The following is a 16,657-nucleotide window of genomic DNA, read 5'->3' as shown; positions in this document are numbered from 1 at the left end:
AGCGGCTGTTTCGCTGGTCGCTATTTCTGCAGTCTTACAACCCAGACATTCGTTAGATTAAAAGGCAAAGAAAACAGTTGCAGACGCGTTGTCTCGCGCTCCTGTGTTGTGAGTGTCTGTTTTTTCACCTTTATCTTAATCGCTTGTGTGTGCACCAGTTGCCGGATGGGAGGCCTGTTGGGGTGGAGAGAGTGTGGAGGACAGCAGAACTACTTACTTTTTTCCTTGTTGCCTTGTTCTGTGGTGGACTTTGTTTGTTTTGCAGCCTGTAAGCTTTCTGTAGTTTGTTATGGAGCACTGGTGGATTTCACAGGGATCCCGCTGGGACCCTGTTCCTTATGGGTGGGGGTGCGACAGCCCCCCTGCTGGTGGTCTGTGGCAGGCATTAGGTTGTGCTTGTGTGGAGGTTTACTGTGGGAGGCGCTGTGGTGCATCCTGGGGCTTCGCCACTTGCGGCCGCTCCCGTTAAAAGCCGGGCTTCTGCCTTCCTCTGGGGGCTTCCTGCGCTGTCTGTCTGCCGCTCTCTCTTATCGCCTGGTTCACCGACACGCCCGGGCTCCACATACACATACTTCTGCTTTAAATTCCATTTTACCTTGCTGTTGTAATTTCATAACATTTCTGTATCTTATTAAAACTACACTTAATCTAATTTAACATTTTTTTTGCATCACTACATGTTTCTAATGACATTGATTAATATATTTCTTCTCTCGAGGTGAAGCATTGACGCCTGCTGAAATGTAGCTCAGAGTTAGTTCATTCCTGTAACTAATTGTTTTTACTGCTTGTGACAAAGTATCTTAAAGTACTATATGTATAAACAGCTTTACTTGTAATTGAGTAAATTCAAATGCATTCCACCATTGTTCTCAACTTTCTCATCATTAAAGGGTGAAATGTTTTGCTGCAGTGGAGAGGATACATGAAATTAAACAAACTTCAACGCTGTGCCCTTTTAAAAGATGCCTCCTGGCGCGAAATACAATGAAATGTCACAAAACTCTTCTTGCTGCCTTGCGGCATGTTTTTGCACACTTTGGTAATTCCTCCCAAACAATAAGTTGGCATTCACACTTCACTGACTTCTCAGCTCTTAGTATTCTGCTCAGTTCACAACTAAAACACCAAACTCCCTGCTGCATTAATCAACAGCAGTTTACTTTAAAAAAAAAAAAAAAAAAATCCAGTCTTTAAGTCCTCTGGAAGATAATCTCATTATTTTCTTGGGTTCTTTATTTCATGAATTATTTTTTTAAAATGTTATTAAGGAAATAAAAACAAGAGGAATCAGTGTTAAGTGTTATTTTATTATCGTGTTATAATGGTACAAAAGTAGCGTTAGAACATTATGAAATCAAACTTGGGTTGTCTAGAATTACAGCTCAGAACGGCAGCAGTCCGTCCACCGGTAAAGGCTTTTTTCCCCCACCGCCCGCGACGAGCCCGTCCGCCCGGCGTGCAGCTAAAATTCAACATGGCTGAGAGTCGCGTTTTAGAGAGAGGCTGACAAGAGGCCTCGAAACAACCAGAGGAAACCGATCAACGTCCCCGATCGACAGGCGGCGGGATACAGAGATGAAATACAGCCGTGTGGTTATAAAAAAAAAACAAGTCTTTAATACACAGGTGGAGTCGATGCAATGCGGGTATGGCAGTTTAAGAACGACGCGATTGACGCGATTGCTCGTGTGCGACCGACCAGAAAACACAGAAAGATTGTCGAGTTCAAGAGGTTCCAAGTCAGCTCAATCATCCGTCTGCCACGTCACTACGGGTGTAGCCGCGTTTTCGTGTAAACGGACGCCCAAAACGCTACGAGACTTTACCGTTTTCACCTGAAAACGTGGCTTCAGTCTCAAACATCTCCCAGCAGACTCAAACTAGGAACAATCTGGCTGTGAGGCAGGAGTTTAAACCACTACGACACAAAAAACACACAAAAAAGCATCCCTTAAGGCATATAAAACAAACATTCAGATAAAATACAGTCGAACAAAAAGGCAAAAAGTTTTTAAAGCAAAAACCGTTGAAGCACATTCATGCTGAATTTAAAGTGAAACTTGATGCGGTTTGACAAACATGGAGCCACTTGAGGAGTTGTAGCTACGGAGCACAAACAAACCATCCAAACTTCCTCTTTTGGTTATACTCGAATCATCTGAACTTCCCGGAGGCCGTTCACCTGATTCACCAGAAAGGAGGCGACAGCTGAGAGTGAAACGCGTGACTCAGGGGGGAAACGCTGAGTCACAGCTGTGGAGGTCAGAGGGAAAAAAAAAAGAGACAAACTGAAGCATTTCCTGGACGAGACACACTCAGCGGCCGCTCTGGGATCATGTAATCCAGCCCCCCCCCCCTTCCCACACACACACCTCAGCATAACCGCCAAGACCTGGAACCAGGAAACCCAGTCAATCATTTTATGTGCAACATGAAAACTTTACTTCGGTATACTTTGAAACTTGTTTTTCTTCTCACTTCTTCTTTGTGCGTTGTCCCTTTGCTTCTTCTGAGATCAAACCGGGCTGAGTTCCCATTAAGACCCCAAGAAAGACCCTCTCTATGGCACTCGTCGTCTTCTAGAGAAATATAAACTATTAATACTCTTCATAGAATTCATTTTGGACTTGTCTAGGTAAGACTCTCTCTCAAACAAAAAGAAAAAGAAAATAAATATATGACTTTTGTGGAGGGGAGCCAGCTTCCACTGACATGAACCAGCATGTTAAAACTAAAACATTCATTAAAACAATCGACGTGTGTGAGGGCTCTAATTTAAATACGGGTAAAAGAAAAGGGGGATTCCTGTCTGCAGACGGCACCAGCACTCACGTTACGGGGCGTAGATCGCAGCGCCGCCACTTTCTCGCTCACAGATCACATCATTCTGCTGAATAAGCAAAAGAAGATGTTAAACTTTAAACCGGAAGCAAAGGCTTTCAGTCCGAGCCGTTACCAGAGAGCTGCGGGACGAGGGCGAAGCGCCGCTCCTTCCTGCAACGTGGCTTCATCTTCTGACACTTAAATTCCCGCTACTGCTGTGCTTTAAGATGTTTTGGCCACGATTGATTAATACTGGTAAATCGCTTTTAACAGTTTTGGCAATGAGGTTAAGGAAGGACTGCATCGAGTTGAGCTTTGACCTTGACTTTCAAGGTTCACCGAAATGACGTTTGTCTGCGTGAGCTGCTGCTCTGCTGCTCTGATTTGGCACCAGAAATAAGAATCGTTCAGATTTACTAAGACGAGCGCGTCACCTGGCGATTCGGTGGTTTTCTTTGACTTTCTTCTGGGTGTGTGACCTTTGCTTCCCCTTTAAAGCCGGTTGCTACTCAACACACTCAACACTCCTTCTCTGCACGTTAGGACTGTGGGTGCTCGTCACCGGCGACCCGCTGAAGGGCATTCCAGTTTCAAAATCCACCGAGAATAAAGAAACCTTTCAAGAGGGTAAAAAAAAAAAAAAAAAAATCAAAAAGAAACAGCTGGTAAGAATAAGAGCGCACACACACACACACACACACACACGAAACAAAGGCCTTAAACGTCCAGCTATACATTTTACAACAGCAGAAAGAAGCAGAACGGAGCCGTGATGATGTTTGTGATCATTAACGCAATAGAAGGCTTGTAAAAGCTAAGGCCATATTAGCAACAAAACACGCCTGGCTGGAGTAAACATACATTAACTCCAAACAACGCTATTAAATCTCAGGCCTTAACTAGAAAAGTGTTTCAAGCAGACGAGGCATGCTGCACTAATTTGGAACGAAAATCACGTTCTCTGCATCGGCCTCGCCCGCAAGCTGAAAGCAGTTTCACCTCCTCGCTCTCCGGCTTGTCCTCGTGCGCCTCTGGAACGGACAGAGGCTTCGCTGACAAACGGCCACGGTGTCCCGGGGTAAACCGAGCACGACCAACGAACCGCGAGGCTCGGTGCAGACGGTCACCCTCACTTCGGTTCAGTTCAGAATCTGAGAATAAACGGTACCTTGTAGCGTTCTGTTGATGCACTGTACAAGCTCGAACATAAATTAAAATATTAAAAAAAAAAAGTGTTTAAATATCGAGTCTCTGCAGCTGCGACACAGAGATGATGTGTGCTGTATGGTATTGTTGTTCGTGAACGCATTAAACTAGAAATGAACAAAGGTCACTTGAGATGTCCGACCACAGTGCTCGACAGGAGGCTTCAAATTAAAGCTCACATGAAAACAACAAATCAGTGGATGTGGAGAAGCCCGAACAAGACGCCAAAGTCATTAAAATGAATTTTTGACCTTTTTTTTAAAACAGGCATTCAGCTCCAGACAGACTCACTAATGTGTCACATGACTGTGTTTGGTGAAGCGGGTCGTTCCTCCGCCGTGGCGCCCTGTGTGGTCGCCAAACGGCCCGGCGTTACAAATTAATGACTGAACATCGCACTGGGACGTTCGCTTCTGGAGATCTGAAAGCCGAGCGGCTTCCGTCAGTCTTCTGTGTTAAGGCCGGAGCTTGTGTTCCGTCAGAGTCGTTTTGTTTCACGGAGGTTGAGCCTGAGAGAAAGTGACCCAGCCACACCTTCATGCTTCAAAAACAAACAAAAAAAAAAAGGTCTCAGTTACGCTTTTCCAGAATATCCACTCGTCTCTTGAGAAACGCAGCAGCTGCAAACGTCTCTGTAAAAATTCCCAAAGAAAGAAAGTGAGTCTGAAGGCCAGAGGAAGGCAGACGCAGCTCTGAGCAGGATTATTTTGTGCAATTAACCTATGATCAGCAGAGTAGCGATCGTGAGCCCGTTGGCTTCATCGGCAAGGCTGAATCGTGCAAAGTTTTGACTTAATTCTTTATATTTTGGGCTCTCCAATGAACAGGTTTACTTTAGAAGAGTCCAGCTGTGGCATGCATATTCGACATCCCTTGATTGAGTCCTCCTGGGCCTCATCTCCCTGCCTCCAGTCCCGTCCCCGTGTTCCTCCACTCACCAGGAAACTCTTCCCGCTCGGTGCCCTTCGGCGGCTCTCTCTCGCCGTTCGCCCGGCTCCTGTCTCCCCTCTCGGGGCTTCCGTCCGCCGGCGGCTCAGGCTTGCTCCTTGTCGGCCCTCCAGAGCTGCTCCTTGACCTCCGACGGCAGCGTGTTGAACAGGTCCTCCTCCACCACCAGGCCGCTCCTCTTCAGCAGGCGGCAGTCGCCCAGCTCCACGGGGAGGCACTCCAGGCGGTTCCCCCTCAGCTCCAGCTGGGTCAGCCCCGTCAGCTCCCCGAAGCGGGACGGCAGCGTCTGCAGGCAGTTGTTCCCCAGGTTGAGAGTTCGCAGCTTCTTACACTGGAACAACTCCGGGGGCAAACTCTCAATCTGAAGGAAAAAGAACACAAAACAAGGAGAGACATGAGAAAGTGCAGCTAATTTCTTTACAAAAAAGGGTAATTTGTTGAAGTATAAACACACAACATGTCAAATAGACATAAAAAATTGGGATGCATGTTGCCCTTGAACTGAAATGAGTTTAAAAAAGTCTAATTTAATGGTCTAATTTAAAGTGGCTACACACGAAGCTGCTGGAAGCTATTTTAACGTAACAGGCAAGCACAGTAAAACAGCAGTCATCTTCACTAAAAACACATGATGTCTGCATGCACGCTCCTGACTTCTGTTCTCCGACTTCCTGAATTAAATTCCCACAAACCAAACAAACTGCAGATTCAAATCTTTTCACAAAATGCATTAGTTACGCGTCTCTACAGGAAAATCTACAGGATGCGGCGCATTCCTCTTCTGAAAGGAACAGGCGAGATACGTGGAGCGAAAAGAACATCACAGAATCCACGTGACGACTGGAGTGATTAGATTTGAAAGCTGGCCTTAAAGAAGACGAACTGGCGGTGTAGGGCGTGATTTATCCTATAGAGACATTTTAACTGACATGTTACAGATAATCTGCCCGCGCTGCAGGAAACTTCACCAACATTACATGAAAGAAGAAGTGAATCAAGAACGTCCTCAACTTCATACCTGAACAGCTCAAAAAAAAAAAAAGAGCAGTCAATAATTCAATATTAAATTTTATTCAACACTATTCTTGAGGCTGAACATGACTAAAAACAGCCACCCAGTTATCTTCAAAGCCATAATTCACCCTGTCACGGAGAACATCTTATCCAGCTTTTCAGATTAGCGACGTTACACCCGACAGACATCCAGAGGTGGAAACCAGAACACAAAACGAGCCCTGTTAATTCAATTAAAATATCCTGAAGTTTCAGAAAAGTTGCATTTTCTCTCGTTTCCAGTGAGATGGAGCATTTTTGAAAAGTTCCACCCTGGGAGATGCTTTCAAAAAGTCCCATTTTAAGAGGCTCCGATCACCAGTCATTAGGGATGGGACGAGATCTCGCGAGATCGCAATGCCGCGAGATCTCGCGAGATCGAATGCCGCGAGATTAAGTACGTTTATATAAAGGCAAAAACTCTTTAACTGGAATATTGACGGAATGATACATTACATGGCGCACAGCCTTATAAACACGTGCAAAACCCTGAATGTGCTCATATTGATATTTAAAAACCCGGTCGAAAAGGACATGAAATACTGTTCTGCGCATGTTCTATCTGCAAAGAATCTTGGTCTTTTGAGTCCACAAACTACTTTTGATACAGTTTAATTGATATGACGTAAAGAAAATGTGCGGAAACGATCGTTCAGTTCTTTTCTTTTATTGAAAAAACGGTGCATAGCATCAATGAACATTTTACCACGTCTTCCCGGCTCACACTCTTTTACTAACAGCATGCAGAGAGAGCCTGCAGCAGCTGCGGCGCCCTTCTTCCTCTGTGGTGTCTGTGTAAAATAAGGTTGAACATGCAAACAGCGCACCTAGTGGCATGAAGTGCAAATGCAGTCATGGCGTCGTCTGTGCGCCGCGGTTTGAATGGGAATAGGGGAACTAGGCGGCCGCCTCGGGCGCAGTATAGAGCGGAGGGCAACGTGGCCGTACAAGGGGCACTCCGACCCGACACTCCATGCTCCGACGCTGCATGTGAGTACCGCGCTGCCCCCCACACCTCAGCGCACCCCCCCCGGTCTCGTTTCGTCTCAATCTCGCGAGACATCTCGTACCCTGAAATTTGTGTCTCGTCCCACCCCTACCAGTCATGTTTAAAAAAACAAAACAGGAATCCCATGCTTAACTACAAAGAACATCCTCAACAAATCTAATATGAAAGTGAGAGTGGTTCCAGGGTGCTTTTAATTCGGACTTGGCTTCATCTGAATTACGCAATTCAGAATAATATTCATATATATAATATAAGTATATATTTAATAAAACATTCCTATATTCATCCATGTTTACATGAGAAAAAAGGATTAATTCTCTGTGAAGCGTTCTGATTGGACAGGGGGCGGCCGTGACGTACTGACGTCTCCCGGAAGTACACAGCCCCTTTCTCGTCTTTGTTTCTCAATGAAGTTCGACGCCACAGCTTCGAAAATGTCCGCGTTGTTCAGCGCATGTTGATCCGCTCGTTTCATTATATAAAATTCTTCTAAAACTGCCGTTATATAAATCGTCTCCATACCAGACGTAACGCGGACTGCGGGCCGCCATCTTGGAAAATTGCGTCGTCACGGCGGAGCATGCACAGAACGACCAGAATGAAGTCGCGCCCAATCAGCATATAATTCCGCTTCCAAAGGAGAATAAACCCGCTGGTCTATTCGGATTTAAAGTTAATTCTAAATAAAGTTTTCTGGCGTTCACATGGTCATTTTAGAGTGGAATTAGGCTTTATTCAGATTTACGGAAGAATTAAAAAGTCCCATGTAAACACACAGAGTGTATGTTTTGAAGCCAGCAGTGCTGCTCACCCTGTTTGCCGTCACAGCGAAGTACTGCAGGTTCTGCAGGAAGCCCACGTCGGCGTGGATGCTGGTCAGGTTGTTGTGGCTCAGGTCCAAGAAGCGCAGCTTGCGGCAGAAGAAGAGCTGGCTGGGGATTTTCTCGATCTTGTTCCGGTTCAGGTAGAGCCTCTCCAGGTTGGTGAGCGTGCCGATCTGGATGGGGATGTAGGCGATCTGGTTGTACCACAGCTTCAGGCACACCAGGCGGTGCAGGTGCTGGAAGCTGATGATCTCCTCGATGGTCTTCAGGTTGTTGTCCTTCAGGTCGATCTCCTGCAGGTTGTGCAGGCTGAAGATGGAGTGCGGGATGCGCTCCAGGTCGCAGCGCACCAGCTCCAGCTCCATCAGGTTGACCATCTTCTTCAGGCTGTTGAGCACCATCAGCTTGGTGCCCTCGTTGTTGATGGAGAGCTTCTGGAGGTGCACGCCCACGTCCGTCACCACCTGCGGCAGCTTGGTCAGGTTGCTTTTCAGACGCAGCACCTTGAGGCTCTTCAGCTCTCGGAGCCCGTCGATGACGATGTAACGATTGTTTTCGGAGCTCAGGTTCCCCGTCAGGTGCAGCTCACTGAGGTTCTTCAGGCTGTAGATCCAGAAGGGGATCTCCTTGATGTCCGTGAACTTGATGTGGAGGGATTTCAGGTTTTCCCTCAGGAAGGCCAGAGCGGGAGCCTCGATTTTGGCCGGAGTGTGATAGAGCCACATCTCCCGCAGGTTGGACAGCTGGGCGATGATGGGGGGGATGGTCACGTCCGGGATGAGCTCCAGCTTGAGCACTTCCAGCTCCACCAGGTCGAACACCGTGTCCGGGATGCCGCTGAGCATGAACAGATGCAGCTCCAGCTTCTCCTGGGAGTTTTTGGTGATGCGCTGCCTCAGCTTCTCCAGCGTCCACTCGTTGTTCAGGTTGAGCTGCCTCAGCTTGTTCTCGCTCACCTCCGACAGGAACACGGCGAAGCGCTTGGAGTACAGGGGGTCGTACTGGTCGATCATGTGCAGCATGAAGGCGAAGTCGTTCTTCAGGTCGGGGATGTCGCTGTAGCTGCTCTCTTCACGGATGGATTCGAACGAGTAGCGTTTGAGGGAGCGGCTGAGCATCCAGCAGAGCGTGTACATGCAGATGATCCCATAAACCACCACCAGACTGATGTAGAAACAGGCCAGGATCTTGAAGAGAGTCGCCAGCGGGTGAGCACAGTGGTACATGTTGTATCCGGTGAGCTTCTCGATGTTCACGGCGCAAACCACACTGAACCTGATGTATCTCACGTAATAGGCCGTGTAACTGATGATCAGGATGAACTTGATCACCTTGATGATGGTCTGACGGATGTACAGACGATACACGATGTCCCCCTCCTCCACGTGAATCCTGAATTTCTTCACCTTCTCAAACAGCGCTTTGGCCTGTTCCCCTTCCTTTTTGTCCAAGACTCCCGTTTCCGAGCGGTCCACGATGCCCTGTTCGATCCTGGACTTGGTTCTCTGGAGCATGGGCACGCTGGCCTCCACGTCCTCGCTCACGCTCGACGTCTTCTTTTCCATGGAGCCGTTCATCTTCCCCACGGGCTTGGGGTCGCTCTCCTCCACCACGGTCTCGGACAGCGCCCTGGTCGTCCACGGCGAGTCGAAGCACTTGAGGAGGATGGAGACGAAGTGCTCCAGTTTGGAGCTGGTGCGGGGAAACTTGAACCAGAAGTTGCTGCAGGCCAGGAAAATGAGCGTGTGAAGCAGCACGAGGTAGGGGAAATACTTAGCAAACCAGTGCAGCTTGTTCTCGTAGCACACCGCGTCCACATAGTTGTACTGGTGGCGGTCCAGGTCGTACTGGATGCCTTTGGGCTCCGGCGCCAGGGGGATGGTCAGGTTGGGGGCGGGCATGGGCTCGCACGACATGTTGACCACCCACTTGCACGGCAGGCAGATCATCTTGTCCTGCGTGACCTGCAGCGTCCCGCCGAACACCGCGATCATCAGCATGACGATGGAGATGTAGTCGGTGAAGACGTCCCACCATGGCTTCAGGATGCGGTACGCCGGCTGGGTGTCGGCGAAGTACCGGAGCTCTGTGATGGGAATCATGATGGCTTATCTGCAGAAAGACAAAAGAGGGCGAAAAGAACGAATTAATTGTATTATTACAATACAATAAGGCTCACTTTAAACATTTCAAATAAAAAGTCATTGCTTTTGCATTTTCTTTCAGAAAAACTCCATATTTCCATGGTAACATTTTGAAAATTACATTTGTTTACATGGAAATGGTAGAAACACTGAAAACAATATGGGCTGCCGTTGTTTTTGTAATGAACCACAGTTACGGTGAACTGCATTAAGTGTGCCATTCCAGTTCCAGGCTTTGCAGCCTGCCCTGAACCTGAGGTCTATAAAAGCTCCACCTTGGCCACGCCCTCTCTCTCTCTCCATCTGGCTGGCAGCATGGCAGCCGCTGCTCTCCACCTCACCCACCTTTGATTTACTTCTTCTATGTTTTTAACTCCTAGACCTGTAATAAATCGTTAAACTCTTAGTTGGCTCGTCTTCTTTTGTGTTGCACCCGTTGAGCCAGGGTGCAACACCACTCACACATGCACGCAGAGAACAATATATTAAACGCTCTCACGTATGTGCAGAAGAAGTGTTCAGTACAGCCGTGGTGCGCATGTGCAGTAGCAGTGTTTTAGAAAAATCTCCCCTTTTCGACAGGGACAGGAGTGGAATCAGAGCACTTTTGTAAATATGCATTTTCAGTGACTCCTAGTACTGCACGTAAGTACGTTTATACGACACCCAAAATGCTAAGAAAACTAATGTAAAAAAGCAAAAAAATGCCTTTAATTCAATAATTTTCCTTACTTTTTCTAACTTTCCTTTCATTTTTTTCAGTTCCTAGAATATAAACAGTCCAAAATTCTGCTCAATGTCAACATGAACATTCACTATAATGTAACAAACCTCTTTCTAAGTTCAAGTTCAAGCATAGTAGCACATCCTGAACAAAGTGCAGTCGTCGTCACCACCTCAACCGGCCCAATCAGCACGTTCAAATTTTGAGGTTACAAAATTAGAAGCAGAAGTGTTGTGGTCATTGTATCTGCCGCATAAAGTGCTGCGCGTCAGGGAAACGGCGGACGTTCTGCATGCGCTGCTGACACAAACTGCAAGCCGAGCCAGATCCAAAAGGGTCGGCGTTATTAAAACAGGAAGCGTGTCTGAGCAGGTCTGTTTCTCCACCTGTCCCGATACGCAGCAGTTCTCCAGACTCCTGCCCTCAAAGCAGAGTCCTGCACTGGGTCGGGTACCCGCAAAAACAGCTGATTTGCAGGTGGTTTTTAAAAGCTTTTTTTTTCTCGGGTTCGGATCTGGGTGGGAAAAATACCTTGCGGGTCGGGTTGTGAGTTGTAGATTGACTCATGAGAATCAATATAAAATAATAAATAAAATAAAAACGTTGTGACGTGATCCCTCTGCTGCGACTGCCTGCAGCTGCACCGCGTCTCTTCTGCATCCATTTCCGGGCTTTTCAGTTAGTTGAGCAAACTACAGAAAACTATCTTGGTCATTATTTACTCTCTGAGGGTCGCTTCCGCTATTTTGTGACAGTCATTGGCTCAGCTGTTTAATCGTGTTTCGCCATCTAATAACACAGTTTGTGATTGGACGAGAGCATCAAACGGTCTGCCGCCGTCTAACAAGCGCCACTTCCAAAACAGTTAATCGCTATTTAGATATTTGAGAAATAAATGGATAAAACGTACAACTATCACTTTGTAATGTTCCTGAAGTGTTCAAACATCACAGTGTTTCCCTGATAGATTACTTTTCTCCTCGATGGATTCTAAACATGTCACGGCTCGTAACTGCTGAACGCCGCTCAAGTCTGGACAGAAAGTAAATCTACTACACACGTAAAGTTCCCTTTAAGAGATTAAAAGTTTAAAAGCATTAAACGTAACAAACAAGTGTTTTTACAGTGGTATGGGAGAAGAACAGCAGGGCTGATGATTCATGACTGAAGTCAGGCTTTTATTAGAAGAGCTGCTTCATTCAGGTGCGTTGTTTAGCCACTGGCACCTGAACTGTGGCGATGTGCTGTATGATGCAGACATTGTGACCCAAAATGATGACTTTAAATACGGGTTACGGGTCGGGCTGCGGGTCGTGTTTCGACGGGTCGAATCGGGTCGCGGTACTCATCGGGCTGATGTGCGGGTTTGCGGTTCGGTTGCGGGTTTGTACGTCCCCGGGTCGGGCCAGGGCGGGTCTTGAAAATTGGACCCGTGCAGGACTCTGCCTCAAAGCAGACGCGACGGCTACGGCCTTTAAGGGATTTTCTGTTGTTAAATCAACAAAATCAAGAGAAACAATCTGAGCAACGACTAAAACAAAACTATTTCAGAGAAACGGAAATGAAACAGTGTGAGAACGCATCTGATCACCGGAAAATACAAAACTGAAAAAACTGTGCCGGCGTGTCAAAGTTCATCCGCGTCCGCCTCAAAAAGGCGACTTCCTCCCAGAGTAACTGTTACCGTCAACCCCAGAACAGGGAAGCAGGGGATCAAACTACCGGCAGATAAATGTTCTCGTCTGCAGCAGATATATGGAGAAGTTCACGTGGATTAATTCAGCTGTGCAGCAAAAAAACTCAAAAACTGACAGAAGTAGAGGAAGAAAAAAAAGTCCTTTCAAACTGTGAGTCTGTCTGCTGGACCGAACCACAGGAGGCCGAGGAAAGAGGATAGCCGGTCGAGTGAAGTGGTCACAAAAACCACATTGTTTAATCCAGTGCAAACCAGAACGGCGGGCCCTGAGAGGCTCATCTGTCGGGCTTCAGACCAGCTCAGGACTTACAGCTGCCAAAAGGCCTCCGACTGTGATCGTTCACGGGGCATTAAAGAACAACGGGATAATATCTGATCTTAAATCAATCAATACTTAAATCAAGGCTGTTCTGTGTGGAGTTTGCATGATGGACCGCTGGAGATAATTATTTAAAACCAGATTAACAGCCATTAAAACCAGGTTATGTGAAATAATTCCATCACATTTATAACTTTCCATTAACAGCAGAGAGTTTCAACAAAGGTGTGTCTGTTTATTCAAACTGCAGATAAATAATGAAGCCGGACGCACCGATAGAGCGACTGACAAGTTACACTACAAAGACAATATAACGGCAAAGTGCCAAGTCCTTAAAGAAGCGTCATGATGCCGAGCAGAACAATAAAACTATAACAAACACCGGTCACAGGTCGCCTTCATCAGAATAGTTCACTGGAATCTCTTCCAGAGAACATCGCCGAGTCCTGCTGGCACAGGAAAACAAACAGCCGCCTGGAAGCAGCTTATCTTGTCTGAGAAATCACAGTCTCCGTCTTCTTACACCAGACGTCCACAATCTCAAACAAAGAGGAACCGAAACAGCCGGGCTCACCACTTCACCGAAGCCAGAGCGACACGACGTCCCAATGAAAACCTGGACGGGAACCGGCCCGGCTCTGGGTATACGTCCCCTCAGTGTCTGGTTTACTGTTAAAAGTGTCCTGGAACATTTCCACCGAACCCGTGTCTCAAACAGAGCCGCTTTTGTGCCTGTTGTTGGCGAGGCTGAGGGGGCGCAGGTGAACCTTGCTGCTGCTGCACGAGCGAATATGTTCCAGGGCCAGCTCATTCCCCTCAAGGACACTGGAGTGTCACAGCCGAAGCCAAACGGAGAGGTGCACCGACGCGCCTGTTTACAACACACACCGCATCTCCCACTCAAATACCAGCAGAGGAAAATCCTCCACAGGCGGGACAGAAGGGTCACAGCTCTGAGGAGCATGTCACGTCTTCCAGGCTTCGCCAGCGAACGACCAAAGTGAAACCACCGCGGAACATCTGGTGTTCCTCCCCAAAACAGGATGGGTGGCCCGGAAAATAGAAACACAGATAAGAGATAAAAGGCTAATTAGTCTATTAACTCACTACTGGACTCTGGAAAATGTAAAGGAGGCAAAAAAGAACTACTTCACGATGCACAGAAATAAAAATTAACAGTAAAGACCGAGAGACACCTGCAAGTTTTCTCCACCCTCATTTAACACATGCCAGCTTTCTTCCCCTTTACACACACACACACACACACACATTGTAGGAGAGTTTGTTTGAACTGGACTGAGTGTGAACACACCCTGAAATGGCGTTCAAAGTCTAAACAGCCGAAGACATCACCAATCCACTAACTTCTTTACTGTCTTCTTGACAATGAAAAAAAAAAAAAAGAAACCATCAAAACTGAACTGAAATATTCATGAAACCGTTTCAGTCCATGACCCTGATGAGAGTGAAATCAAACCACAAGAAGACGTTTTCTAAGATCTAGAGCACAGAGGGGAAACTGCACACTGCCTCTGATGTCAGTCACAGCAGGATTCTGCACCAAACTTTGGCTTCACTCTAACATTTCGGCCAATCAGAGTTCAAGATTTTAGTTAAGAAGCCACGAACTCAATCTCATCTTGAATGGGCCGGACCAGTAAAAAAGGTGCTTAAACAACCTTTAAATTGAGAACCTAAGATTTTTTATTTGTTTTTGGAGCCTCTTTTGGTCCAAGAACCTTATGTTTCACACCAGTTCAGCATAAAACCAGAGTTAAAAACACTGCATTATTAAAAAAAAAAAAAAACCCAAAGAATTCTAATGTTAAGTTCTCTCTTAAATGAGTATTGATCTTTTTATGTGTTCTTACAGTTGTCCTGTAGTTTCAACATCCACAGGAGCGTGAGCAGGGGGTGTGTACTGAAAGGGTGGGATGCTTGTGGACAGACCATCTGACCAAACAGGAACAGCCTGTGATCGCAGCTCGTCGACCCAAACAGGGAACACCGACGCCAGGCAGCAAGAGACCGAGCGGACACGGTGGGGCGTCTAAACCAGACCAGAAAAACTGGTACTGTTCCATTTAATTAGCACTGCTGCTGACTGACACACACATACACACACACACACAACTGAAACAACACTTATTAAAAACAATGTTAAAGCCACCAGTTCCTAAAGTGCTTAGTAATGAATACAACAGCTAATATGAATATGATCTGATTTTGCTGTTGTTGGAAGAAGGTAGACTATAGTGACAACTTCTACTAGATTTCTTAAATTCTACTCAAATAGAAGCAAAAATGCAGTAGATATAGAAATAATAAAGAATGCATGTGATCGCATTTCCAGCACCTGACATCTACATCACTGACGGCGTTTGTTGTTTCCATGTAAACAGAAATCATTTCCAAAACATTTTCTGTAAGAAAACACTGTTCTTTTTCGATTGTTGTCAATCACACTAAAGAGTTATATATTCAATCTAAGCTTATTTCTTCTCACAAATTGAAAGGGGGGCGTTATGTTGGGAAGACCTCGCTCCTCCAGACCTCATCGACTCTCCTCTCACCCTCGCCGTCCCAGAGCCTTCAGCATCACACACACCCTTCTGTCCAACATCGAAAACATTCATACTTCTAAATTCAGAAACCCGTGACCCTTAATTTAAGCACCACTGAATTAAATTAAAATAAATTAAATGCACCAGGATACCTAGAGAAAACCCGCCGCTGTACAGGCTGGAACATAAAAGAAGCTTGTAACATTTGACCCCGTTTTTTTTGCATTTGGACGTTTCTTTGTGAAGAAATTTGGAAAATTGTAAATGACAAATACTAAACACCTTCCCTGAAATGTTCCTCAGAAAGATTACAGACACATACTGGATGAAGTCACCAAGAACTAGGAATTGGTTTAAAATACCCGGAAACAAGAAGTTTGTCTGGATGTTGCACAAGAGATTTATGTGAAGAGACACATTTCAAAATATTACTGACTAAAAGATAATATATTCTATAAAAAGTTGAGAAAATTGGACAAACATTTGCCAAGTGATGGCATGAAAATACAATTCAGTGTTCAGAAAATAATTTGTTTGCCTCATTGTGTACTTTTTTTTTTGTTTAATAATATAATTTCATTTTGTTTTGTAACCACTACAATGTTATTTAAAGCAGAAATTAAATTATTGGTAAATGATTTCAAACCATTACATTATTATTACATTATCATTTGTTCTGGATCTGTGTCTGAGTTATGCTTCCTTCCTTTAAGAAGCAGAAAACAAAAAAAAAATACTGTCAGATTATGGAACCAAGATTAAGACAAAAAAAAAAACACTTTGTATTTAATTCATTCATTTTTCTGGACTCGAAACAACGTAATTCAGGACAATTTTCGACTTTTTGTCTTCTTCAGCATAAACACTTTGATGAATATCAAAACAGCCCATCGGCCTTAAATCAAACAAATCTCAGTGGAAAAGATGGAGATTATTAAGTGATCTGATCTGAACCTGGATTAGGCGGAGTCAGTGGAGCAGTCAGATGTAATCTAAGCTGGACTGCGACCTTTGGCAGTGCGGGGGTGAGCGGCGTCCCTCCCCGCTGCCCGGTTAGCCGTCTGCGGCGCGAAGCGGCCGCGGCTAGCCGGAGAGCTACAGCCCGCCGCGGGAGGAGGACCCACCTGTTTTATCCGCGCTGCCGTCTCTCGCCTCCCCCGCGCGCGGGGGACACATTTCTCTCCGGCCGGGCCTCCGGGGGCTTCAGGCCGGGAGTCTTCAGCCCGGGCCGGGGGGGCTTCAGCCGCTGGGAGGGAGAGAGAGGGGGGGACGCCGGGCCGGAGCCTCGAGCTGCACCTGAAGGAGGAACAACACCGCGCGCGGAGACACAAGCCAAGTGGGTCC

The 16,657-nt window shown here is 46.3% G+C and overlaps 1 protein-coding gene across 2 annotated transcripts; it reads right to left on the bottom strand.

Moving 5' to 3' along the window:
- Window positions 1-1,290: 1,290 nt before the first annotated feature.
- LOC115382927 (volume-regulated anion channel subunit LRRC8A-like) lies at window positions 1,291-16,657 on the bottom strand. 2 transcript variants are annotated; one of them, XM_030084898.1, is made up of 3 exons: window positions 16,438-16,657; window positions 7,854-9,978; window positions 1,291-5,341 (listed from the first exon to the last, which is right to left on the bottom strand). In XM_030084898.1, exons 2-3 carry the CDS (start codon window positions 9,966-9,968, stop codon window positions 5,066-5,068), a joined length of 2,391 nt encoding a protein of 796 aa, XP_029940758.1. In that variant the 5' UTR covers window positions 9,969-9,978; window positions 16,438-16,657; the 3' UTR covers window positions 1,291-5,065. The 2 variants fall into 2 exon arrangements, with proteins under 2 accessions (XP_029940758.1, XP_029940759.1); XM_030084899.1 differs by lacking the exon at window positions 16,438-16,657 and adding an exon at window positions 13,324-13,388.

The sequence above is a fragment of the Salarias fasciatus genome (assembly GCF_902148845.1).
Source record: "Salarias fasciatus chromosome 7 unlocalized genomic scaffold, fSalaFa1.1 super_scaffold_4, whole genome shotgun sequence".
Taxonomy (NCBI): domain Eukaryota; kingdom Metazoa; phylum Chordata; class Actinopteri; order Blenniiformes; family Blenniidae; genus Salarias; species Salarias fasciatus.
Note: the sequence above shows the minus strand (reverse complement) of the source record. Positions and strands in the feature narration are given on the sequence as shown.

Coding starts and splice junctions, on each gene's coding strand:
- LOC115382927 (XM_030084898.1), bottom strand. CDS start 9,968: ATGATTCCCATCACAGAGCTCCGGTACTTCGCCGACACCCAGCCGGCG. Junction 5,342..7,853: donor TCGCTGTGACGGCAAACAGG/GTGAGCAGCACT, acceptor TTTTTCCTTCAG/ATTGAGAGTTTGCCCCCGGA.